We start from the raw sequence: 27,118 nt of genomic DNA on the forward strand, positions 1-27,118 counted from the left end.
AAAAAAAGAAGGAAATTCATATTAACATTTGTGTTTGCAGAACATATAGAATGGGGCAGGTAAATGACTGTGAACTGGATTATAAGGATAATGAGAAAAAATGAAGAGCTGCCACTAGCCCAGGAATACAATTGTGTAAGAAAATACTGTTCTGTAGGGGATGTGCACAAGGGGGCAGAGTTGGGCAGGCAAACTGAGTCTCTTGATGTCTCCTGAGAACTTTTTCTTTGCAACTTCAACTACTTCAATGCTATTTTTTAAAAAAGACTTGTGCTAATAACCGATTGCTCTATCCTTAGTTACCAAAATTAATGAATTAGCAAGCACAGCTTGTATACATTTGAATAAAACCCATGTACTCTTGCTAGCATGATTGAGACATAATTAAATGAACAACAGTACCTTGTTTTAAATTCTTTATAGCAATACTTCAGAACATGTAGGTGGATATAGGAATGTTCCACTGCCAGTAACAGGAGAGCTCATTGAATTTTAGTTTCAAAATTTACTAAAGGTTTGTTTCCGTACGGTTGTTTTCAGTACTAACAGATCCCTACCAGACTGTTTTAACATTTTTCAGGCCTTCTCTTTCCACAGACAACCATCTCAGTCTGCTTTATTTAGAGCTTTATTTAACTAACAAACAAACTAGACAGGTTTCCTAAATAAGCAAACAAAAAAACAAATAAAAAGCTTATTGTGGCTGGTTTGCATGGTAAAGTTTTCTGAAAGGCATGAGCTTAAAATGTCAACATTCAAAGAAGGTGGCTACGGAAATCTTGTCTTTATACAAGTACAGAATAAAATACAAAAATTGTTTTCACCTGAATGTAGTTCTGTACCTGGTTGACTAGTCAGGCCAGGGAGAGAGTCCTGTAACTGGTAGGTTGATGATGATGAAGTGCCATCAGCTGTGTTGTTTGAGGTCATATATGCACCATACGTTGATGCTGAGTAATACTGTGCATATTGGTTTTGGCCAAAAGCTGTGTATGATGGATAATCCTAAAACAGCAAATGCAGCAGAATACTTAATTAAGTAGAGTAATGAGTGATTTTTCCATTAAGTACTTCTAAGTGTGCAGTCATATGACTTTTGCAAGAGTTTTGGGGGTTTAGTTTAGATTTTTTTTTAATTTAAGGATATTTAACATTTTTCAATTCAAGGATATTTACTAAAAGACTACAGGGAGGTTGCTGAAGTATTTAAGTGCCAAAAGATGCAACTCGGCTTCCACTGGGATTTTGATTGTTTTCCACAGAAAATTGCATTGGACCACAGTGAATCTAATTCAGCATAACAGATCTAAATTGAAATAACATGCCATCATTTGAGTTATAGAAATCCTTTTGTAATTGACAAACAAATATGTTAATACTCATACCTGTTGTGAACTACTGAAATTTGTAGAATTTGAAACAGAATTGTTTGCATAAATAGTGGACGATGGTGTAAAACTAGAACCTAAAATTAAAAAATACAATTAACTGTGAGAAATTACTCGTGAATCAAAATAAAATTCTAAATACAGTATTCCATGTTAAGATACAGATGAATCAGCAGATCACACAACTTTTATTTTCTGTTTAAACAATAAGAAATTGGAATGAAACTTTAAAATAAATGAAATGCTACTTCCACGCATATAGGCATACATTCCTCTTCACACCATGCAAGGAAGGTATTGGCAGTAAGTCATTACACTGATCGAGAAAACATTTTTCAATTTATTGCAGTGTCTCACCTCTCCTCAAATATTGTTTTTCCCTTTTGCCTTCATTTCTAAGTCCTAATGCTTAAGTGGATGTTCACTTGTGAAACAAAAAAAAAATTTCAACAAGTATTTTAATGATCCAGGTGTTCTTAATCGATCTGTAATGAGGCATGTCCTTGTTTTCAACATCGGATGACTCATATGGTAATTCGTAATATTTAAAAGATTTACCATTGTATATGAAGCTTAAAATTTATCCAAATAAAACAGGTTATCAATGATCAAAGGGTAATAAGTGAATTAATAATTGAATAATAAATGAAAGAATAAATATGAAGTAAGGAGAAATTCTAATAAATTATGTTAATTCAATGAGAAACAAGTATCATACTCAGATGTGTCATACTCAGAAACATGGAAACAAGGAAAAGCGACTTGTGTCCTTTAACAAATAGAACAAATGCTTCCAGTCCTGCCATGTGACTTCACCCCATAAAAAAAATGAAGGTGCAAATTGGGACTGCATTACATGAAGAGATCTAAATTAACAGATGACCAAAATTAATACATATATGCCTACCAGTACAGGAAAACAATACTTAGCTTTAAATTTCAGAGCTAAAAGTAGTTGTCCGTGATAAGCGTACTTGCTGGAGTTCACAAAAATTAATGGAAAATGTATCATAAATATGAGGGAAGAGGGGGACGTTGGCAGCAGTGGGATGGGGTGAGCCCTGATGGTGGTGGCTACTCACCTGGCATCTGGTAAGAGTAGGGCGTTTGGCCTGGCTGTGGGGTGGAAAACCCGGGGCTGTAACTGAGGCACCCGCTCTGCAGTGGTGATTGGGTCTGCGAGAGCCCACTTTCCGTCTTGATGCCTGGCAACATTACACCCAAATCTGTATAAGAAATTAATTTTCAACCGATTCTTTAAAATATTTTCTTACAGTCGGGAAAATAAAAAAGAAAGCAAAAAACCAGTCACGTCGGCATTGCTCTAACTTCTACGTAAGGTGAAGTAATAAGAGCTCAAATACCGTAAGTGGGTAAGCTGTACGGCTGTCCTGTCTGTGAGTAGGCTGTATAGACCGCTGGTTGCTGCATTCCTGAATACTGGGTTTGTCCGGCGTAGGCAGACATTGTTTGAGCTGCTGGTGTAGAAAGAATGTGTGGATAGGGCCTAAATATCAGGAAAAATAGCATTACTGTGGCAACAAATACTTTGTATGTTGATTCAAGCAATAAAGTAAAGAAAAAAGGTTTAAAGATGTCCAAAGGCAGTTCATTATTCTGCCAACTGTTCCTCTTCTGGGATTTATTCCATTCCCCACTGAAATAAGCTGAAAACCACTCTGGCTCACATTCCCCAGGACACGGTGAATATTTTGATGCTGCCCCATCACTACAATTTAATTCTCGAGCTACTGCGCCCAGCTCTGGGTGGACTGTGCCACCGCCATATGGCTTTATCGGGATTTGATCCCTCCGAGCCAAGATCAGCCTGCTTAAATTAGAAAAGCCCTCATGCTTTTTTAATCCAGTGGAGGGAAATTCGGACTAGAAGAATAAAGGAAATACAGAGGTGAATGTTAAAGCTACTACATTATGTCCTCTGTGTATGGTTGTGCTTCAACAGACATCTAGCCTCTGGCTTCAACGGGAGATGGATCGTGCCCATTGAGAGCAGCATGAAAAATATTGACGGCAATACTTTGGTAACCAGATGGGCTTTAAATGTTTGGAAAATATGGGCTAGGGAAATAGAATGGAAATAAAAATGGTCTTTTATTTATGAATACTGGGGTTTTATAGAGAGATTGAATAAAATCAAGTTAAAATTTTTGCCCTCCAGAGTTGCAAAAACATACAGAGAAACATTTGTCTTGGATTGTTTTGTAAGTCAAATAAGACTTTATGGAGCAAGAGTTGAATAAACACACTCTGCAGAATTACGCTAACTGAAACCTGGCCATTAAAAGCCATGACCAAATTTCAGATTCTAATTTTTTTTTATTTTTTCTTTCTAATTAGTTCAGTACAGTTGGCAGCAGTAACTATCAGAAAAGGATTACTCATTAATGTAGATGCCAATAAATTATAATAGTAGATTAAAAATTCTATTAAACCTTGTAATGTATTTGGCCAAAAGTATCTGATATAGTTTGCCAAAACCTGTTTTAAGTGGAATGAGGGCTGTTCTTAGTTCAGGCACCTACTTTCTCTATCAATAAATATTGTCTATCATGATATGAATGCAAACTTTTTAAAGAAACTTGAAAAAGCCTAATCAGCTGCTACAGTTTCAATGTTTCCTCTGTATCGAAGTCACATAGGTAGTTGTACCAAATACACAGAAACAAATAGATGGCATACTGGAATCAAGCATTCTCGTGCACAACGCTGATCGTAACACAAGCAGACTAATATCCTGCCAACCGCAGCAGTTTCATATAACATCTTCGGTGCTTTTCCCTAAAGTTTCCACTCCTGGGTTCATGTGACTGCCCAAGAGTCTGTTTTCCTCAAAAAAAAAAGTGAAAGAAATTTTCTATTCCTAACAACGCCCATTGGCTTAAAAATAAAAATATGAGATTAAAAGCTAATCCAATTTATTTGATTTTTAAATCTTATGATACTGGAGAAGGAGGCGGAAAGGGTGGTTCACGACTGTGGAATGTTTGGAAGCGTTTGGCAATGCTGGTGCTGGGAGAGTCTGTGACAGGGTTACCCCTCAGTATGCATCTCGCACGTGCAATTGTGATTTCTAAATATAAACTGTCTTCTTCAGAATATGTCTGTACACACTGCCAGCACTGTTAAGGTGCTGATGTCTGAGAACTTAATAGTCGAATTTTTTCCTTCTGTTGCGTGCAGATATTCAAGGGTATTTGTTGTGCAGCAATACTGCACAGAACAGGATCTTACTCTGCAGCCACATACGGAAAAAAAAGTTGGAGAGCGCGCTAGAATGGAGTCAGTGCTGAGGCTTAAGTATTTTCCTTTCTCTCTGCTTCTTCTGCTGATGAACCCTTGTTTGCAACAAACCACAGAATTGCCTACAGCCAAGGTCAATTCCCTATAACAGACTAGAAGAGGTGCAGACACTAACTTGGAGGGATATAGCTGCGGAGAGTACTGGTGCGCTGATCTTGGGCTGTAGCCACTACTTGTTATTACTGCAAAACAGAAAACAAGAGTAGAGCAGTTAGAATCATCATGAGACCAATGCAGCCAAACAGTCTGAATACTAAGGAAGCAACATTAGCAGAGAAGCTGATTGGAACGGACAGCTTTTCAGCAAAGTAGATGGGCACCTGAACTGCGACATATTAATATAAAAATTAAAAAACTCCCAGATCGTTCATCGTTGTACAGAACTCTTTAGTTGGTATGGGTGTGTTGTGCTTTTTTAGCTTGACTGACGTGTTTCTAAGTATATCGCAGAGGCATAGATTTCACACATTATCTGTGATCCACACAACATAGATCTTTCAAATTTGCAAGTTGTATTAAAATTGGTAGTTAAAAAGAATCTTGTGATTTAATGTATGGTATTGCACAGGATTGCAATAACATGCAAATACTTTGAAAGTCTCATCTTAACAAGTTTAATTTTAATACTGTGTAGGAAAAATACGTTTTATGTGGGTGCAGTTAATTTTTGTCAGCTTAGGTGATGGAAGATACCAGACTGACTACTAGAAAACGAATACCACTCTTTAACAACAGGCCAATTAGAACATAGCCACTAACAGCAATGTTTCTATTTCCAAAGTAAGCATAAACAGTCCTGTCCAGTAGCCATCAAAATTGTGTATGTCTCTACTACTCACAGCCGCATTCTTCCAAGCAAGCTGACAGAACAATAGTCATATCCCATTAAAATTTCATTCAGAAGCGGTGCTCACGCTGGATTAATTCCAAGCGTTTGGAAGTTTCTCTTTCCTTTAGCCATCTGTCTTGACTAAGACAGATGTATTCCAAATATATGTACTCTAAAGTGTTGAACCAATCCCTTCAGAGCAAATCCGTACTGGGCAAACACAGAGTGTCTTTATTAGGCCATCTGCTGTTCATTCACTTTTCAAAAGATTAAAGTAGTACACAACGAAGCACTGGAATTTCTTCAGTCTAATCAATCATAGTTGTACTTCAAAGTGTACCCTCTTCCTGAGTTGTTCGTAATGGTAGGAGAAATGAACTTTCAGAATTATATAAGTGACAAATTGGTTTAGGTTCCTAACTATTTTATGAAACATGATCTATTTCTACAACCAAGCCTAATTAACGTCTTTGAGATCTATTGCTTTGAACATACGCAGAACTTCATATTTTTAAAGCTAGTTTAAACACATTTAGAACATGTACGACTTAAAAGGAAAGTACAGTAGAAGAAAAACAATTAGCTGCTTTTTTAAATGTGCAGTTGAGTATGGCTTGAAAATAAAGAACAACTGGATAATAATTGTTGGAACATGTGCCACCAGATTTCATAAAAGAGTTGCTGATTGAAAAGATATTGAGGGTTTGTCTGTGATGGAAATCTGCTGAATTTAATTTTGTATGGATATTCTTTTTTTTTGTCGTTGAGAATGCCTTTCCGTGGTTTAAACCCAATCCGCAGAGTCATCCACTAGGTGTGCATACAGCTGTTCCCAGAGTCAGACGGATCTATAGCTGTACATATCAACAGAACCAGTCCACAGAACTCTACAGGATGCTCTCATTTAATTAAGGCTTGAAGAGTAATCCCTGTCATATCCCTGTGACCTTTCTAAAGACAAACAACAGCTAACAGAGTGACCTTTGTGATTCTCAGGGCAAGGAACTTTTGTGATCCATTTTCAGCTTATCAGATCTTTTTTGCCTGTACTGCTCCACTTTTTGTCTGATCATTTGCTCATTTGATTAATCAGTTTGGTTAAAGCACATTTACCGTTCCACCACACCTGATGAAAACTACAAAAAACGAATGACTGTTCATTTAAAACCCTTGAGCTATCAAAAGTTAATGTTTTTCAGCAAAAAGTGTCCTGCCTGCTTTTTTATTCTTTCTGTATATTCCTTATTTCATAAATTCAGACAAGAAAATATTTTTTTTTTTCCCAATTTCCCTGATGATACTATCGGTTGTAGGGAAGAGAGAAAAAACATGCAGGTGCCCCCAAAGTAAATTGTGTACCTTTCAAACTAAAACGTCTGTTCCTTTTGCTCTTTCTCTGGTGGCTTTGATTTGTGCGCTATCTTTTAGACTGTGAGATGTTTGAGAAACACAGGGTATAAGACCTACCATAAGAGAACATTATGACTGACTATGGACTGGACTACGCTTGTATCTCATAGATCAGATTGGTAATTCTAAGGGTTATCAAACTTAAACAACTTTCACTGCTGGATAGCCTCCTAACCCTACTTCTGAGGACTGTTAGCAATGGACGAAATCATGGAGGCAGGTTGTTACAGTTTTTATAACTGCTTCACTTTATATAGTCATTTATATAAATGGTGTTAAACACTGTTTTATGTTACTTATATTAAGGAAAAAAATCAAAACTGCTTCTTCTCTGAAAAACTTAAATATTTCTAAGCCTTCACTACTTGAGGAATGCTCTTTAGGGCAGGTATAAGACCCTTGATTTCTCAAGTATCACTACGGTGCTGAGGGCATGTTCTAGTCCCCACTAACGTTGATTCACAGAGGGGACAAGAATCTGACAGCCAGCTCTTACCCGTTACCCTGTTAGCTCAACTGGCCAAGGTGGCTGTGGAGAATTTGAATGACCATAAACTGTTCCGATAGCATGTGTTGGGCTCAGTATATTAACACAGGCTGAAATTTTGGGTTTTTTTCATTACGCATCTGGAAAATTCTGTGCAAAGGCATTAGGTTAAAAGGATCTCATTTAAATAACAGATCACAATACCTACACACAAGGGGACCAAATGTAGGTTATACAGCAGTGGCGTTTCCTAACTTCGCCTTTATAGCCTTCAGAAATTCTTTTCTATATCCTTTTTGTGTAATAAATTCTAAGTAAAAAGGATGATGAGAACTTCAAATGTCTCTCTCTCTGCTCCATTAAAAAGGTTAAACAGTTCTCAAATTAATCCAGTATTGTAAGCCATATAAACCCAAGAATGCATGCACTCACAGTACAGCAGTTGCAGCAAATTCACAGAGTATGAAAATGCTCAGTTCAAGGCTGTTGTGCAGCTCCCCACATCCTGTGAATACCCACCCCCACGGGGGTCTGCTGCGGGACCACGAAGCTTCAAATGGATTATACCGAGATTAATTACCAACTGTCACCCTTTGAAGAAAAAAGGAGAAGGAAGAGGGGTGCGCAATGTGACTCTCCACCTGGCTAACCCTTGCTGAGAGGCACACAGTTTCTCCCACGGGCAGGTCTGCAGGATGGAGGAACCGTAGCCCTGAGCATGAGCTGCAACACGTGAGCTGCATCCCTGAGCAGGAGCTTGCCCAATGGCCTGGGCAAGGCCACTGTGGCAACTGTCACTCTACATTCAAGAGATCTACGTGCTTTATTTTTCAACTTCTCAATCAAAGATTGGGGTTCGTCAAAGTTCTCTGTGAAGCCTAATCTGTCTCTCCTGTGTCTGACCATCACTTTCTGTGTTACAGCTGGTTATTAGGGACAGAGCTGGCTACCTTACATCCCACAGGGCTTGCTCAGCCTTCTGCTCAGCTCCAGCACATGCCACAGGTTTTGATTGCCCTTGGAGCACGGAAATCAATTTTAATGGGTGGAATATTTGAAGGAGAGGGTTTCTGCATGGCAGACTCTCCAATGGGTCTCAGCACCAGGAGTTCTCTTTTCACCCATGTCTCATTTCATAAAATATTCAATAACATATCTAAATTCTTCCCTACTCAACAAAGGATGCTTGAGTCCTTCTGACCTATTCTTGTATAAGACAGAATAGGTGATATCCTTGCTAGTGGCCTGCATGTCTAGGTATCCTCACGAAATGAGCTCACAGGTGCTCTGAAAGCTGTGGGAAAGTACTAGCATTATCACCTTGTCACAGTTGGGGATAACACACCTATGTAACTGATTATTAGGAAAAACCAAACGGTTCAGTGTTCGGCTTTGTTATGCATTATTTTCAATTGCAGCTGGTTTGTCTGAAATGACATCTTTCTACTAGTCAGTATTTATTGTCTTTGGCAACCCATTAAACTTCCCAAATAACCAGTTAGGTTAAAAAGTCAGAGAAATAATTTTTTGGTGAGTTTTTATTGTCCTTTAGCACTTCTTCCACAAAAGCGAGCCAAACAAATTGTCCAGTTTGCAAGTGCCAGTAAAAGGCAAGTGTGAAAGTAACGGATTTACTCTTTATGGAAGGCTCAGTGCATTATCAAGGCAGCTCTGTGTCTTGCTCTGATGATGAAGACTGCACGTCACCCAGACAGGCAGACTATTGATTTCCCACCATGAATGACCACACTCATTTAATACTTGAATTTGTGGCCTAAACTGAGAATCAGGTTTGTATTTCTTTTGAGTTTGCAGGTGGCTAACAGACAAAAATTATTGTGTAAGGCTCAAATTCCTGCCTTTTTTTTGGAGGCACCAATTGTTTCCAAATCTGCCAAGTGTGGAGATGGCAACATTTCTTTTGAAGTCAGTGGAAGCTAACGGGTAAGTGGCACCTGGGGAAATCAAGGTGTTACTTAGCTACCTAAATCAGAACCGGAGGCTGCAATTTTTGGCACCCCTTCATGAAAATATTGCCTTAGACATCTTTTACACATAGAATCCAACTCAGATGTCTTAAATACATGGCAGAACCTGATGAAATTTCACCAGCAATGACAAAATCATATATATGGTTGGACGTTTTATAACACGTAGTCATTACTAACACAATTTTAGGATAGAATAACAACTGAGTTAAAAAAGAAAAGCTACTTTTTAGCCAAGACCATTACTTTTTCTTATGGAACTTGTTAGACTTTAAGTTGATGGTGTTCCTTTCATTATAATCATAACGAGGGCAATGTTTTCATTTTTTTCTAATTAGAAATGTTATACACTTGCTTTACATCTCACAAGAGACCTTTTCTTCAGGCACTACATTTGTTATAAATACTTTTCTGAATAACCGGCTTCAGAGGATATTTGCATTTACTGATGCCTAAAAAACAATTCCAGAAACATAAGCTCAATTTTTAAAACATTTTCATTCCACTCAAACATTGTGATTTCCAAAATATTTTAAATAGGGCTTAACTACCTAAGTCTACCAAAGTAATAGTACTATCAATGTGGAGTGGCGATTCAGAGACATTTCAGTCAGGCCATCACTGAACTGGTATTTTCAGACGCAAAATTTATTCTCTCTCCTCTCCTTGTTAATATGATTATTAGCAGGATTCAGCTTAATGATTAGAAGGCAGATAATCTGTACTTTTCCATGGTTCATCACCTTTTAATAATTTATAGGAATCTACTTAAAAATTGCTGTTTGTTTGAATTTTTTAAGAAGTAGTAACAGAATAGTTACTTCTTCTAGAAGTAGACAGAAGAACAGTAACTAAAATACAGACTTCATTTTCATGAAAATAAAGTAGCTTATGGCATCTGGTCACGGTTAAAACTAACACATTGCTCTCAGGAATAAAAAGATTAGCACTGAAATATAACCCTCAAGATTTTAAATTTTACATATTAGAATGGCTGTTACCATCACAATCCATTTTTTTCTGCCTAAGATCCTACACGACTGAGAAAAATCTACAGTATAATAAAACATTATTACTCTAAGATTTTTGCATACACTAATCATTTTAGGCATCATTAAAGCTTCTTTAGGATCATAGCTCATGAAAATTGTAGATTTTAATTTACAAAAATGAAAAAGCTATTGTTATTATTATGTATTAAAATGTTACTTTATTGCAGTTTTTTAAAGATTGCTTCCATGCAGTGCAATGTTTGTTAGTGAAAGCTATTAAATGCTACGTTAATGTGCATCTAACAATACGTGATCTTATTATGGCTTTACCTGACCCAGTAAAAGTGTCAAGCGATCCATCTCCAGTTGTTGTTGTTGTTTCACTGCTGTTCATGGGCTCTGTTTTGACTGCAAGAAGAGACACTACATAGAAGAATAAGTAGACATGAGAGTTTACTTCTAAATTTACACTGGAGTCTTCATGCCAGTCTCACTAGGGGTAGTCCAGCTAGAACAAGCATGCGGTGCAACAGCTTCTACCTTCGCTCTACCACCGTATTGAGACAATAAACACTTGCTCCGTCTGGAATCGTCATGCATCTACATAGCTTTTTATCTGTGCAATCCTCCATCTATTGGTTTTAGCAACTGGAATATCTTCTGGGGAGATTTCAACCTAAATCTAATTGATTCTAACAATTCCCTAAGAGTAGCAGAGAGGAAGGAAACATTAGCTGTCAAGGGATGTAGCACATAACAAAAATAGTTTTGCCTGACAAGTGAAACAATAATAATAATATGGTTTCATGCTCATACAGAAGCAAATTACTTTCACAGTGCCAGCATTCTGCCTTTCCCCTTCCCCTTTTACAGAGTCTGTGGGGGGCTTTTTGAGCTAGGTCACCAGCAAGCAATTTTCCATAAATGAAGAGAGACGTTTAAAAGAAAAAAAAGCAAAAGAACTAGATTAGGACACAAACGACAGCCACGACAAATCAGCTTCTAACTCAGAGGCTACCATACATTTGGGTCCACTCTGAACTCAAATTATTTCTTACAGATCATCATGCGCTCTTACCATCCAAGCTATAACTGAAAGCACCACAGAGGCAATCTAGATTTTATACTTTAATACGTTACCTGAACAGACCATCTCGCATGGACTTTTGTAATGGAGTTTGGGAATCACCCTTCTAATCGATGTGGTAGGAAACAGCAGCGCAGAATACACTGCAGCTTTTATTAGATATTTGGCTGGCAAACGTAGAAACCGTCGACATATATCACAACTGCTTTGCGAAGGTCAGTTAGGTGTGCGTGTGTGAGAGCATTTATCACATACACATCAGCAACCACAGGACCGGTCGCTGCCTGAGGGTGCAGAGCGAAGCGGCAATGAGGGCCTGTACGGGCCGCTACTGTGGTCGGACGCCAGGTATGGAAATTCCAAGTCTGGGATTCGTGGAGAAGCCTTTTCTGTGACAGCTAGGCTGGCAGAGCACCCCCAGCAGGTCTAACATATGCCAAGCAAAGGCATTTTCTGCCAGCTAGTTACCTGACGCTTCTGAGGGCCATCAGCTAAACTGACCAAAGCCCTCATCTGTCAACACCCCCGCATCCACGGTGGACTTCACTGGCAATAGTAAGGGGAGGAGGGGAGTTTCATATTTCTGAGCTGGCAACGTATTTACAAACTACGGCTCAGATTCAAGTCACCTAACTTAAGCACATAAATTAGGTGCATAATAATCTCCTTTGATGTCCAGTTGAGAAAGAGGTACTTCCAGAGGGCGACTCAGTCCAAATACAGCCTGAGCTGCCCTCACCATGCCGCTTACGGTCTGTAGATGAAAAGGCAGTGGATGAGCTAAATAAAGGGTTTGGTTTTCTCACGGGAAACATCACCCACAGAACCGTACTGCTGCTCCTCCCTGTGTCCGTGAGCAGCACGAGGAGCTCACCGGCAGCTGCACGGCTATCAGTACGGCCGCCTGTGGCAGGCCCTGCGCGGGTCACCTCTCCTGCGACATCACACCCCGCTTCCAGTCACACTGCCTAAGGCGTCTTACTTTGGTAAGTCACATGGGGTGCTGCTGATGTCTACAATTGCACAAGCGACCTATGCTGAATTCAAAGGGACTCCTGTCAAGCAGGGGACATTTGAGAAATCGGGATGTCTTTGTCTCTGTGACCGGGAGAGCGCCCTCGGTGCTCCAATGCTAAGGAAACCAAGCAGCACTTTCTTCGACAAGCTACACCGTTGTGTCTTTCCATTTACGGTGCGAGATTAAAAAATAATTAAAAAATATTTGAATGCGTGTCTTTTAAATGTAGACTTCTTTTCATTATCGTTTCTCTTTAATAAAACTGCCACACCCATATATTCTCCCTGCAAACAGCAGGATATTAATTCAATATGAAATCATCAGGGAAGAATTTTAGCCACATTTTTTTCAAGCTGTTGTGCACCCCTTGTCATTTTGCAGGCTATTATCTTCTGATTTTTTTAAAAAAAAGCTGTGACAAATATTACAAAAAAATTAACAAAGTAATTCATAAGAGTAATCAACCATTCCCATTTCTCTATTTAGATGAGAAAGATGTGATTTTATTTTTGTTAGATCAATAAAATATACATCAAGAAAAAGCGTAAGGGTCATCTGTCACAAAACCATTGCCTCCACTGAACCTCAGGCCTCTCAATTATGTGGAACATGTATTCTTGCCTGAAGAATTAAAAGTAACTAAATTTATTTCTTTTCTGATTACTATATACAGATGTCTGCATGTACTTCAGTAGGAGAATGAAAAATCATACTAAGTTGGAAAGATTTGTATTTTCCCCTCTGAAGATCTTTGGTCATGTTTTACTTTATAAGATGCATGTCTCTCTTCTCTGCGGAGTATCTACATTTACCTACATGGAAAAACCTACTTTTTAGTACCTTTATCTGTTTCTATTCAAGAAGGTATTCCACTATTGACCATACCGAGCTACAAACCTATGCTCAGGATTGCATCCAGAAAGACAATCCAGTATGTGCCTAACTGTTTTATTTAACAAAAACTTCAGTAATGAATTGTTTACTTTAGAGTTGGGTCTAGTTCTGGTTAATGCCAGCTGCAGTGCACTTCCATCAGCACCAATAGTCACCATCTTTTTCTCTCCCTGTCAAGCAGAAAAGGATCTAAACCAAAAGAAACTCTCTCATGTACTTAACTTGAGGAAAAACATCACATTGGCACTGTGTTTTGTTCAAAAATACATGTAGAAAGTATTTTTATATGTGCTTGATTTTAAACAGCTCTACTTTTTTACGTTCAGATTTTATCACAGAAAGGAATTCATCAAGGTCTTTCCTCAGTGTAGCTAGACATTTGGACTATTACCTTTCTTTCTTTATGTTGCATGTCATTAAACCAAGAGGGGAAAAAGCATAAAGCTAACTTAAAAAAAAAAAAAGAATTCTAACATCAAATCAAAAACCCAGGGACAGCTGAAATAAAATTAAAAGCACAGAAACATCCCTATGTTTCCCACATATGAGATGAAGCGTGGTTCTGATACTATGGCAACTGCTTTAGACGTAACACAAAGACTAAGAGTTTGAACCAGCACTTTGAATGCTTTAAAGACTATATATTTAATATTCTATTTTTTAAAGTGTGGATTAGTTTTAATTTTTTTTAACACATTGAAAGTGTAAAAATAAAATGAAAAGCAATCTCAAGCTGAAAATAAACATTTGAGTGTTGCTAACAGTGAAGACCGCATGTATTAACAGAGCAGAGCTACCACGATGGTCAGGGGCTGGGACATAACGGTGTACAAGGACAGACAGAAGAAGCTGGGCTTGTTCTGTCCTGTGAAGAGAAGGCTGAGGGGACAGCTAATTGCTGCCTGCAGCTATCTAACGGGAAGGTGCAAAGATGACAAAGAACAAAGGCACGCTCTTCTCAAAAAGTGCCTTGTGCTAGAGCAAGGGAAAAATCCAGTTAGATGTAAGAGGAAAATTCTTCACCGTGAAAGTAGTCAGGCCCTGAGAGGCCCAGATGCCCAGAGAGGCTGTGGCACCTCCACCTTGGAGACATTCAACACTCAACTAGACACTGCCTTGAGCAACACGATCTAACAGCAAAGTTGGCTCTGCTCTGAGCAGGGGCTGGCACAGCTGAACTCCAGGGATCCCTTCCAAATTTAATTCTCTGAACTCAGAACACAGCTCCCAACAGGCAACAGCTTCTACAATGTAAGTTCTTTACTTGATGAAAGGATTTAGCCGACCAACATGACTACTGCTCTGCCAACCTCTTTTTTTCCTAAAAAACCTCTCCATGTTAAGGACTAATAATGAACACAGAGTCTTAGGGGCAAGAGATTCTACTACTATGCATGAAGCAGGACAAGCAAGTGTAATAGCGATCAGAGCAAACAAGTCTGGCTAAAAGCTCACGTAAAACAATAAGCCACACAGCTTGTCATTGGAATGATTTTTCTCTTTCTTTTAGCAAGCCTTAAGGACTTTCCCAGGAATATACTCAACTAGAAGCACAGATCTAAATGTTCTACCGCTTACGGAAAACCAGATTTAATGCAAGTAATGCAAGGACTTTCAAATTACATTTCCTCAGTACTGATAATTAGTATGTAAATTACTACCTTCCACTTTTATCTGAACATGCTGAAGAGTTAACTGAGTGACAGACAGTTAGCTCAGTCCTTCCTTAAACTGAAATTCTTGTAAGTGAGCAGGAACATTCACATGGAATCAGTTATTCTAGTGCAAATGATCTTTTGTGCTCAAGTCTGAACTTTTTTGGAGAGTAAAGTCTCTCTGGATATGTGATATGAATGGCAAGCTAATTCTGAGTGTTTTTTTAAAAGGAAAGTTTTTGAGGTCTTCCTAACTTTAGTCCAAACCTGCTTAGCTTAAGCACTTCTGTAATGGCTTATAGAGAGTCATGGTGACACATGTTTACACCTATGATTAATCCCATGTGTACTGCAACAGTGTCACATATATAATTATTATTAGTCATTATAACTCATAACAATAATGCATGAGAGGAAACTCATAAATGAAAACAACAACTTGGAAAATTTGGCCAAATGTTTGTAAAGTGGCAAGTTACATGTAGTAGCACCCTAGACATAAGCTTTAATTAATTAATAATGAAAGTAGGAGTAGGAATAGCAACAATAATGTCAACCTTGATTTGTGCTCAGGTAATCATGCAATGTTGTACCTAAAAATAAAAGAAAAACAAATGGGCATTCTGTGGAAAATCCGCTGGCCTGACTTCCAGCAGTGCTGACTACTGGCAGTTCCCAGCAATGCTGATCACCACGGGGGTCTCCCAGTCTCTCAGAGCACGTAGACGGTTAAGCTAATTTCAAGTAGGTTAAATTCTCCTTGCTCATCTGATGACTTTCAAAGTTTGGTAAGATAATTACTTATTGCAACTTCCTACCAGTTTTCTGTCTGTGGGAAAGGCCTCTGAGCAGGGGTGGAAAACAAAAAGGGAGGGGGGGAGGGGGAACCCCATGAAAATGTTCAAACTGCATCACAAAAGAACAGAGCAAACCGAGAGAGATGTTACACAGCAGTCAACGGAGACACAGCACCACACACATGCACTGTACCAGGGTCTCTCATACTTGTTGCAGAAGAGGGGGTACTGCAACTCAGCAACCAGTCTGCAGTATTTAACACAGTCATGTTGTCTCCTGAGAACAGGAAGGGTACAACGGTTCATTCTCCCAGCGTCTGCTTAGTGTACCTGAATAATCTTTAAGGCAAGTAAGTGTTTTTGCACTTGGCGCCAAGTCTTTTAACTGCATTGTACTGTTTTTATGAGTATTATTTTAACTGGTTTATTTATACAAGAGTAATATAGAGGCATCTAGTTATTAGTGTTCTTTTAATGGTATGCTTGAAGTTTTCCCTTCTCTTTATGCCACAATAAGGATTCTATTTTGAAATACAACTAGGTTGAACCTTAATGGTTCAGCCCTTCTCTGCAGAGCTCTGTTACCCTCACAGGCCTCACACTTTTTATTGACATTGACATATTTTTTTACAATAGGGATAAGTGAATAAAATGCTTTACATTGTGGCCATAAAGAACAAACAAACAAAAAAAAAATTCTTGGTTCCAACTCTTAAAATGGACAACAACATATAAACTCCAAAAAAGAGGGCTGAAACTCTAGCTTGACTCATATCCATGGTGTCGCTCTCACGGGCACTAATGGGAAGAGGACTCCATCTCAGAATGTGGTACCCTGCCTCCCACTGCTCCAGTTCGGCTATGGCAGAACCTATTTTCTGAAAGCGTTGGAACATCTGTGTTGTAGCTGCATGGTAGTGCTGTCCCTACAGTAACAGACGCAGCAATAATAACCAGTAAATTCTGAGGAAAATCTAAAAATCTCTTTATGATAAACTTTCATTACCTGCCAACAAATGGAATTAGCATGTTCATCATGTAAAAAAAATTACCTAAGCCTAATTTTGATGCACTTCTTTTTACAGAGCTTTTAAATCAATCTAAATGGGTGTAGCTCAGGGTATACGAGTACTCAGCAATGAAGTATATGATGCAGAAAATGCCAACTATTTCAACTTATCATCAACAGGTATAACCAAACCTTTAACACTTTGTTCAAATCAACCATTCCAAGATTTTCCTTGTTTCAGCTTCGAACAGTTCTGTCCCTCACTTCAGCGGGTGGAAATCAAAGAAGTGCTGTTGGAATTAGTAGATTTATGCTGGTATGACTGTCATTTTTTCATAATTCTTGCTGGGTTTATAAATGGGTTTATGCTCATCCTTGAAATTATGTTCAAAAATGTGTAAGACTGAAAGCTAGCCAAAACTTTCTATGTGCCAGCAGTGTCTTATACTTACCTCCTGTTCCATTTGTTGTAACTGATGTGCTACTGAGATTAGGTTTATCCAGTTTGGAACTACCCGGCGCATCACTACTTCCAACAAGATTATGAGGACTTGCTAGATCTTGCATTTCCATAGACCTGTTAAAGAAGAAGGTGACAGAATTTAAAGGCCATTTGATACTATCTATAATAATCTACTTTTTCTACAACAACTTTTTTTTTTTTTTTTTTTTTTTTACATGGAAAGTTTGTAATGCAGCCAGATTAACAAATCAATACAGGTTCCTTTAAGGTCTTCTTTGCTTTTTACCAAACCTAGGAAAGCAGCTAATAATTTGATGTGAGCAACAATGCCAGCACTTTTCACTTCTCCTTTACGTACTATGAAGTAAACGACATAGGCTTATGAAACTGCTCAAAGAGCTTGTAAAAGATGTGGATAAGGGAGTGCATATATATGGATGGACAGATGGAGGGATAAATGGATAAATGCATTTCTTAGAAGAAAACAGAGAAATTAAAAGTCAGCCATTACACAAAAAATCTGAATAGGTACTTCTGCCTCCCATTATGTGTATTCCAACCACCAGCAGTCGCTGCATCCACACTAAATCATAGGAAGAGACCATACCAGTGAATGAACAGAACTTTCACATACATCTGGAAGATTCTTCACTCTTACAAATGCATATATTCGTACTAGCTCACTTGACATTTTATTTCTTCTGAGTCATTTCTAGGAAAATTGCAAAATTTCAAGTGAATTGAGACCGCAAAGGATTTCAGCGTCACAGTTCTACTGGGGGACTGTGGATGGCTTTCAGTCAGAGACAACACACCTGCCTTTCTCAGACAAAGCAGACAAAGCAGACAAGGAGCATTTCTTGTTAGACCGGTAACTGCAATCCAGTTTGCAGTGTGTTCTCGCCTATTCCTTGCTTCATTTATAAATTAATTACACAGATTTCTTCCCCAAAGAAACATTTTTGCTGCGTATAAGCAAAGGTGCCAGCCCATCTGCAACAGGAGAACCATCTACCATATGTATACTACAAAGGCCAACAGAAAGATTGTCTTACAGAGCTGTGAACACCCAATTACATTGCAGAAGACTGAAATGGCTAGGACAGAGATGAACAGTTAGGATAGTTCAGTAAGAATAACTGTTCCTGTATTTTATATTCTGACCAGGAAAATCAGTGGCAAACCGTTAAGGCAACACCCGGCACCTTAAGTATTTATTGCAAGTTTCACTTTGAAATTGCCTATCTTCTGTGCTCCACACATCCTCCTCAGAGGGAAAAATAAAAAAGCAAACAAAACCCCACCACCTTCCCATCAAATATGGGTCTGCTCTCTGAATCTATTTTTTTTTTTCTCCAAGATAAGGAAAATTAAAAAACCCCACAGAACAAAAGTGTCTCCCATTTTGCGCTCCTAATTCCGGTGCTCTCTGGCTGCTTTAGCTTGACTCTCATTGCATTCATTTAACCCAAGACACAGATTGCGAGCTCTCATGTCTTGAATCTCTTCCAGGAAATGTAGGAAATGCTACAGCTCAACTGGGAAAATGCACCAAGGCCTCACCCAAAGGCACATGAAGCAAAGGATCTCATTTACTCCAGTAAATGCTCCAATGAAGCCTGAGATGCACCGATACTCTGCTGGCAGGGCAGCCTCCCCAGCAGCAGTCTGGATGAGCAGGGGAAAGCTGATATTGCAGGAGGCCATGCATCAGCAGGTAAGAATTTTATAGCCATATTCAAGGAAATGCGAAGGCATAAACTGAGATTGGAACTGCCTTGACCCGGATTTCTTCATCTAATTGTATATACATTTCTACACATCTGTCAGCAGCGCATTATATTTACTGTCTACTGGAAATGTGATCAGTGTTAGATGAAATAAAACGAACCCAAGTGGTTTACTAGTCCGTTGGTTTTTGTTCAGTAGTTTCTGTACAAGGATGGCAGCTAAAGGTTAAAAAAAGTCTGTGAGTTTCCATCTTGTATGTATTTAAGGGAGCAGAAGAATGCTACACAAAATAAACAATGTGTGTTCCATTGCATATACAGTGTAATACTCCCCATGTGTTCACTTAGCAGTTTAAGTGTCATGATTTTCTCTTCAAGTATGATCAGTCTGGAGATGTCTAATAAGCAGTTCACAGGCTTAGACAATAGGCTCAGACAGTTCACATGTGCTTTTTCTCTTGTTTAGCATAAACATCCCAACAATTTCTTTTCAGACAGGCATATATCATGGCCACACATGTAAATGCTTCAGCAACATTTCATCAGCAAAATCACTGATTTACCGGACTAGTGTATTTAAGAAGTATCCAACTTACGCACTTTTCACACTCAAATGAATCAGATTTTCTTAATCAGAAAACTAAGTCCACTGGTTTTCCTTTGCTTGGCAAAGAACATAAACAATTTGACTTCGTAAAAGTAGTCTTTTACGTATGAAAAGTATGAAACTTTTTGTGCAGAACTGTATTATATTCGCCTTATATTTGTTTTCTAAAGCGAAAGGCATGCTGGTCCACAGCATGCCAGCAATGGCAAGTTAATTAATTAATACTATTTTAAAAGTAGTACATTTACAAATAGACGTTTTCTCTTGGTGAGTAAAAGACATCTTGCACTTATGGGTAGTCTATTAAGGATAAAAAGGATATCCAATCCAATAAAAAGTTTCACAAAACCATGTGTATACATTATACTTATCCTGGGTGCTCCACACTGTGTGAACAAGTAAAGGGCTTATTTTTAATATATCCCTGTGTGATATATTTATTTAAGTGCACGTTACCTTCTGTGTAACAGATGTCATTCAATTCACCTTTATGGATGCATTTAGTTTACCTTTAGCCTAAAAAATTCTCGGAAAGATGTAACAGACCTACTAAAATCTTACAGTTTCAGTGAATGGACGAATTCAGAAAAAATGCTTAATAAAATGGATGAAATAATTCCAACATCTTGAATTCATTTTGTCAAACTAAATGTTTGTCAGAGTCCTGCTTTCACTGACTTAATCAGAAGCAGGTTCAGGTTCAGTATGTGTTTTCCTGCACTAAGAAAAAGTAAAAAAGAGTGATCTCTGAAGGACCAATTAATACTTCTAAGTTTATGCAGTTATTTATTAAAGACTGTTTTCTAGTAAATGCAGTGTGTTTCAATTTAGACAGAATAAAGCCTATTGTTAAAGCTGCTTAAAAACCTACATCGTATAACTTTGTTTTCCATTTTTTGTTTCTCTGCCAGGCACATAACTGAGCTTTACGTTTCCCTCTCTTGCATTGTCTCAGGCTATTTTTTAGAGTAATTAAGTAAAATGCTAAATTGTATCAAAAGATAAATGTTGAGAGGAACAAGATTACTTGGTAAAATGTTTTAATTTTCTCTTGACTGTTTGTTTGAAGAAGGATAGCATGTTTCCAAGCTCCTCAGCAAAAATCGGAAATCTGGCAAGACAGATTTGTCTTTTATTCTGCTTTGGCTACACTTTAAATCTTTGAAAGTTGGTATTTGCACGTGCTTAGTGGATCATTTTAGAGGCTTACTGGAAAAGTCCCTAAAAAATCCCATTTGCACAGAACAGCCTCCCAGATCCTTGTAGGCTTTAACTCCAACCTGGATGTGGACAGCCCCAACAAATCAAAGCGGGTTTGTATCAGGAAGATGGCTGAGAGTGAATCCTGGGCCTTCCACATTTCCTTCCCTGGTTTGAAGGGACAACTTTTCAAGGGTTAACCTATATTCAGAAGCTGCTTAAGGAACGATATCCAAAGACAAAAATTTCCCCCCGCCCCCCATCTTTACAAGGGCAGCCGAACAGAACTGGTGATGCATCCCAGACCACCGAAGTGCACAGCCCAGCAGCATAACCCAACCTTGCGTAGGAAGGTCTAAGTATGGCTAATTATGATTGCCCAATTTCGAGCTGCATCACTGTATTTCTGTATAGCTTTTGTTTGCATTAACTTAAAGGTAAAAAGTTCAGGCCTTGATTCTAGGGTTGCATTTTTGAAAGTCCTGGTTGGTTTTGTTTTTTTTTTTCTCTCATTACATTCACATATCCATTTGTGCACTGCTTTTCTTCAGCAGAACTGAAGTCTATTTCCAGAAAACCTGGGTTGTTATAACTCTGTTTGCATTCCAAATTAAACTACTATAAATATGGACTAAGAGCTATGTCCTTGCACAACTCAAAATTCCATTGATTATTCATGAATTCTACAAGTAGATCATATTTAGGTAATTTTCTTATTTGAAGAGATCATGCCTTAAAATGTAAACTATTTGCTACATAATCTACTTTTACTATATTTCAAAGTTTTTTACTAACAAGTTTGAAAGTATGAAATCATTTATCAAAGATTTATAAAAGAATAAATATTCTAATTTGAAAACAAAGTACTTCAAATCCTAGTATAATGAGATCATTTTAAAAATACTAATTCCTCACTGTGCAGAATTTGCAGAAAAACCAAAATAAAAGAGAACTGAAAGATGGACTACCTAAAGGCTATTTAACATTGAATAATTTCATTTAGTTTATAAATTAATCAGAACAACTTTTTTTAAAAGGATTTCAAAAGACTTTTCTTTTTAAAATTCTTTGATAGGAAAATTCTCTACATAATTTTCTTTACCAGAATCTTTACTAAACTTCACTGTGGCAAAAATCCACGTTATCTGGGTTTTTCTGGTTAGTTTCCCCCCTGCTTTTCTTACATCCCTCCTGTTGAAACCCCAGTTCTTGCATATCCCAAACTTTCTCACGGACACCTGGAGCCTTGCCCAATTAAGATGTCAGCTACCTTGGAGCTTCTGAAAAAAAACCAAACAGGGAATTTCCCTTTATTTAAAATTAACTTTTAGAACAATACGAAAGCTGGGTAACAGAGCGGTGCAAACTCCTCTAGATCTGTTTCCCAGGGCTGTCAGCTCAGTGCTCTGACCAGCTACACAGTTTTGAAGACAAGTTGGGTGGGGTTTTTTTCCATCTCCCACAGAAATTTTTTTAGCCACATCATTCAGCCATGTTCTGAACATGACTAGCAAGCCCACCTCTCTTCCGTACGCAGTCCGAACTAGCTTACACAAGCCTTTCACTCCAACAAAGAAATCAGAATGGGTGCCCATACAGAAATCTCATCGGTCCACTACAATCTACATGAATCTGCAAGGAAGTTTAAAACAATCAATAACAATAGCTACATCATATTTCTTGACGTTTTTTCCAACTTTTTTTTTCTTTTTTAGAAAACTGTATTTTACACATTACATTCACAGTTAAGCCAGTGATTTTTCATGTTTACTTGCACCTACACAAACCGTAAATAGCACAATTAAAAAGAAGTTACACCAATCCTTTAACAGCCCTACAAGACTACAGTGGGCAGTAAGAAAGAAGGTGGGAAGAGAGGGATTCTGGGTGACGGACAGGTTTCCAGGGAATACACAGATGCATACAAATACATGTACACTAACACACATCAACATGCAAGCTTTTAATAATTCTTTGGTGCTAAATATCCAAACATACATGTGTATAAATGTATAAATACACAACAAAAAACTTTCCAACATCTTTCCACCAAAGACTTCGACAAATAGCGTAATACAACACACAGCCTAAGAACACTCCTCAAAATGAGTAACATTTCCAACACGAACCCTAAATACAGGTTAATAATGTTTCCTTTTCCAGGTGCTTTTATGCTGTGTACAGCAGCCTTTGTCATCTTTTGCCACTGTAAAAGGTAGTGAAGAAACAGCGAAACCAATGAGAGAAATTCTCTCCATTGAGATGACTGTCTCTCATGTTTTCCCAGGCTCACCCACCCCCGCTGTGTATCTTCTCAAGCTGAAATGATGGCCAAAATAGCAGATCTTTTGCTATTCTAGGCACAATCTCGCAAAAACATGCCCCTCCACCACGCGAGTCCTGGGAGCTTGCCAGAGAGTTAAAAACAAATACTAGTGCGGGACACTCGCAAGCCCTCCTTCCCACTCTCCTCGAGGCCTCATTTCTTAACTTATAAAGTGATCTGATACAGTGCTAAGAAGCAGTAAAAAATGTCATGTTATAGGGATACCACCAGCAAATGCTCTTCAGAGTTTTATTTTATTACTTTTTTTTTAACAATCCAGAAAACAAGTGCTAAACTTTTTGCAACCATTTGGGGATGGAAGGTGGGATTCTAGCTGTATAATTTCTATTTCTCATGGTTTTGTAAGCTGGGTGTCAACTTTCATATTAAAAAAGTAAGAAAAAGAAGCAAAACTAATGCCACCTTGATATTAAAAAAATAAATAAATACCTCTCCTCTGCCAATCTACAACCAGCCTCAGATAAAGGGCGTCAAAGGGAGAGCACCTTAGTGAAACAAAGAATTAAAACATCAACGTTTTTCTACCATGATAAAAAAGTACCACATTGGTAATAAATAATAAAAATATCATGAGGTCCAGCTTTGTGGAACTCTAAGTGTACAGTAAGTACTGTAGTAGACTTTTTATGAACACGGATGATTCATTATAAGTTTGAATATCATCAGGCAGCTTCCCAGTGCGTGAGTTCAAGCTCACAGGGAAATCACCTCTACCCAGGGACCGCAATAAGCGCAATGAGGATCCTTCTTAGTAAGAAGCGACACTAATTTGAGGAAAACTCAAAACTGACTGTTTTGTTTAATAGCCTTTTGGGTCTCAACAATACTGCTTATCTTGCAGAGGATGGGACTCCTCAGCTGATCCTTTGGGGCATGAAGTGGCACTGGTTGTGATTGTTTCTCAGTTTTGCTTCCATGCCTATTGTCTTTCTCTCCGCTATTCAAGCTCTAATTCCAGGAGAAAAAAAAACAACCACCATGCAGACAGTATTACTTTACAGGAGCTGTCTGACAGGCAGCCAGTGTCAGTGCCGGGGCTGCACTTGGTGCAGAGGGCTGGGCTGAGAACGTGGGCAAGCAGGTTCGGTGACAAAGGCCAGCATTGTGGTGTGCCTCCTCATGCCATTCACAGCTAGACAGAGTGAATGGCATGCATGAAAGGATGCTTCTTTTAACAGCACTGCAGATTCTTCCCCAGCCCCCCTTCCCCATTTCCCCAGTTAAGCTTTTGCTATCACCCTCCCTTTTTGACCCTGTGCCACCTTGAGATTCTCTGTGCTTCCTGACAAGTGTCAAGACGTTTTTTGTCTTCCTTAAATCTATGCTTCCCTCTTTTCTCACCACATGAGCAAACGCCAAAGGCCATAGCTTTTGTCAATCTAGCATATGGATATTGCTGCAGTAATAAGCAGATGTTGCTTTACTGAAAGGGATATATGCATTTCTTCTTCATGGGTTAGTGAGAAAATATGACTAAACGCTGTGAAAAATAATTGATTACAAATTCAAGTTTATTTTTGCCAGAAAAGAAAAACTGACATTTTCTTTTCCTACCTGAGGAATAAAATGAAAGTGAAAAGGTTAGGTTTGCTCCGGTAATGACCAAACACAGCAACGAATTTAGAAGGCTTGCATTGTCATGCTGTATAATTGTTGAAAGCTATTATTTGCCTAAAAGTCAGTAACTGTATGGTTTCCCTGATTTCTGATTGACTGAGACATTTTATTTCAGTTTAATGTCATTTAACGTGGTTTCCAGAAAACCACAGAAAACTGTCTACTCCACTGCAATTCAGTTGGCCACAAATCCACATTAAATTATTTTCTCACTGCTTTCTGACTTTTATTGGGAATGAATATAATTACCCTGACACAATTAAAAGACAATGTAAAATTGATTTGGATTTCGACACTTGTGGGTAACACATAGAATAACTTCTAGGAACCATTTCTGAATTCTCCTGTTAGACATGTAGTCCATTTGTCCAAAACCCAACAAGTATTAAAATTAATAGATAAAAATCAAGACAAACTGGGGGCAGGGGAGGGGAACTTCTTAAATAATTTACCTCAGCATAAACTTCCAGCTCACCCTCTCTATGCTCAGGAGATTTCTTCAGTTTCAAAACACAGATCTACACTAGCGAAATGGCAGGCTGTCACTGAAAAGGTAGATAATGGGAAGCCTTTTTTCCCATATGGCTCACCTCTCCACCCTGCAGTTTGGGACTGCTTTGATTTGACGAAGGCAAATGATAGTTTTTTATAGGAAATTATTATATTCTGATGTAATAAATGGATGCACACACAAAAAGCAAAGCTACACAGAGCAACACCTCCTGGCCAGCTGGATCCCAGCCTTTGAGATCTCTTTTCTGGGCTTTTCTAATGTGACAGCCACAGGTTTGATGTGATACGATTTTAGCTCAGGGTCTATGCTCCAGGCGCTGGAGGAAGTATCTGGCAAGAAGTAATGTGGTGTCTGAACAGATATTTCCCGTCCTCTGAAAGAAAAAGGCAGCTGGTTGGAGAAAACCACTCCAGAAGCCAGACAGAAAACATCTAAACTAATAAGCGGTGAGGACCTGGCACTGATGGAACAGCAGAGAGGACAGTAGGGAGCTCAGTTCTCTCAATCCACATAAAGGCTGGCCCCTCCTGGACCTGGGCTGTAGATGAGCACGGTTTAGCACCAGCTGGCACACACCAAACCCGTGCCCAGTGTGGCCCCAACGGCACCACGGATCCCTGCCACAGCTCGGGCTGGGGCATCTTTCACACACTGCCACCAGCTTGGCCACGCAGACCACAGGCTGCGTTACGCGGTTCCTGGTCCCGCTGTCAACAGAAAATATGTGAAGGTACACCAGAGGTTAAACTCATGTTTAACCGGCTACTTAAAAAAAGGTGACTAAAGTAGATTTTGAAGTCATTATGTGAGCATTTACATAAATCAAAAGCGATAATGACACTGCAGTTCCATGGGGAGCTGTCAAGTATCCAACTTACATGAAATACAGACTACCAGTTTACAGATACGTAAGACCTAAATGCAGGTTTTTGGATCACAGGGCCACATTTTCAAAGAGCAGTTCACCCAACAGCTCCCTTTTCCACTTCTGATCACTTCCAGATGTGATCGGCACTTGCAAATTCTGTGGTTCTTACAACATGATGAGCTGTGTCATAAACAAATAACAAACACTTCTGTGGGGATGGCTGGAACGCAAGCAGCAAGCCTGTGGCCTTCCCTCCTGCGCCACAACTCCTGCAGAACAGAATAACTGTCCAGAGCCCCATCCGAAAAATCTGCTGGGAATTTCAGAGTCCTTTCTGCATCTCTGACAGGTGACCTGGTCGCAGGTAAGGAACAGGTAACAAACCCAACGACTGGAGAATCTCACTAAGTCTTTCTTTGGTGTTTTTAAGTCTAATTTGAGCAACAAAGACTATTTCTCATATATACAGAGGAGCGTGGAGATGATCAGCTCTGCCAATTACTAGCCTGTTGCTAATCTGTCCTTTATAAGACACAGCCTTCGAAGCCACACTGCTTACTGCACAGAACTTTAAAACATCTCAGGAGAAACACAAGGCAGAGTTCCTCATCGCATGACAGTCTGCTTTTACGTGGAATGATGAGAGGACTTTTGTAAGGGCTGTTTGAAGCCTTGATTCCTATGGACAATGAGTATGGGGGTGCTCTAGCACCTTCGCTCTTGAATGGGAGGAAATGCCCTCTTCCAAACCACATGTAAATGGCAGACTGAGACAGAAAGAAGCACCAAAGCACAGAAGGTCCTCCAAATCCCTGGTACTCACCCACACCTGAGAAAAAGGAATTTCTAGGGATAACTTCATCACTATCTTATCTTCCAACTACCTTTTTCAGAGAA

At 38.8% G+C, this 27,118-nt stretch overlaps 1 protein-coding gene across 10 annotated transcripts in view; it reads right to left on the reverse strand.

Moving 5' to 3' along the window:
* The window catches only part of EYA4 (EYA transcriptional coactivator and phosphatase 4), a 154,719-nt gene that overhangs the window by 32,762 nt on the left and 94,839 nt on the right, over positions 1 to 27,118 (reverse strand). For 5 of the 10 annotated variants that reach the window (XM_054195171.1, XM_054195179.1, XM_054195172.1 and 2 more), the window contains 8 exons: positions 17,328 to 17,452; positions 16,060 to 16,143; positions 10,746 to 10,838; positions 4,825 to 4,891; positions 2,753 to 2,895; positions 2,471 to 2,614; positions 1,386 to 1,465; positions 825 to 1,005 (listed from right to left, as the gene is read on the reverse strand). In XM_054195171.1, the coding sequence (XP_054051146.1) occupies positions 825 to 1,005; positions 1,386 to 1,465; positions 2,471 to 2,614; positions 2,753 to 2,895; positions 4,825 to 4,891; positions 10,746 to 10,838; positions 16,060 to 16,143; positions 17,328 to 17,452 (917 nt within the window). Of the gene's footprint in view, positions 1 to 824; positions 1,006 to 1,385; positions 1,466 to 2,470; positions 2,615 to 2,752; positions 2,896 to 4,824; positions 4,892 to 10,745; positions 10,839 to 16,059; positions 16,144 to 17,327; positions 17,453 to 27,118 lie in introns of those variants that run through there. The other 5 variants (XM_054195173.1, XM_054195180.1, XM_054195176.1 and 2 more) reach the window with 4 other exon arrangements.

Source organism: Rissa tridactyla, chromosome 3, assembly GCF_028500815.1.
Source record: "Rissa tridactyla isolate bRisTri1 chromosome 3, bRisTri1.patW.cur.20221130, whole genome shotgun sequence".
NCBI lineage: Eukaryota > Metazoa > Chordata > Aves > Charadriiformes > Laridae > Rissa > Rissa tridactyla.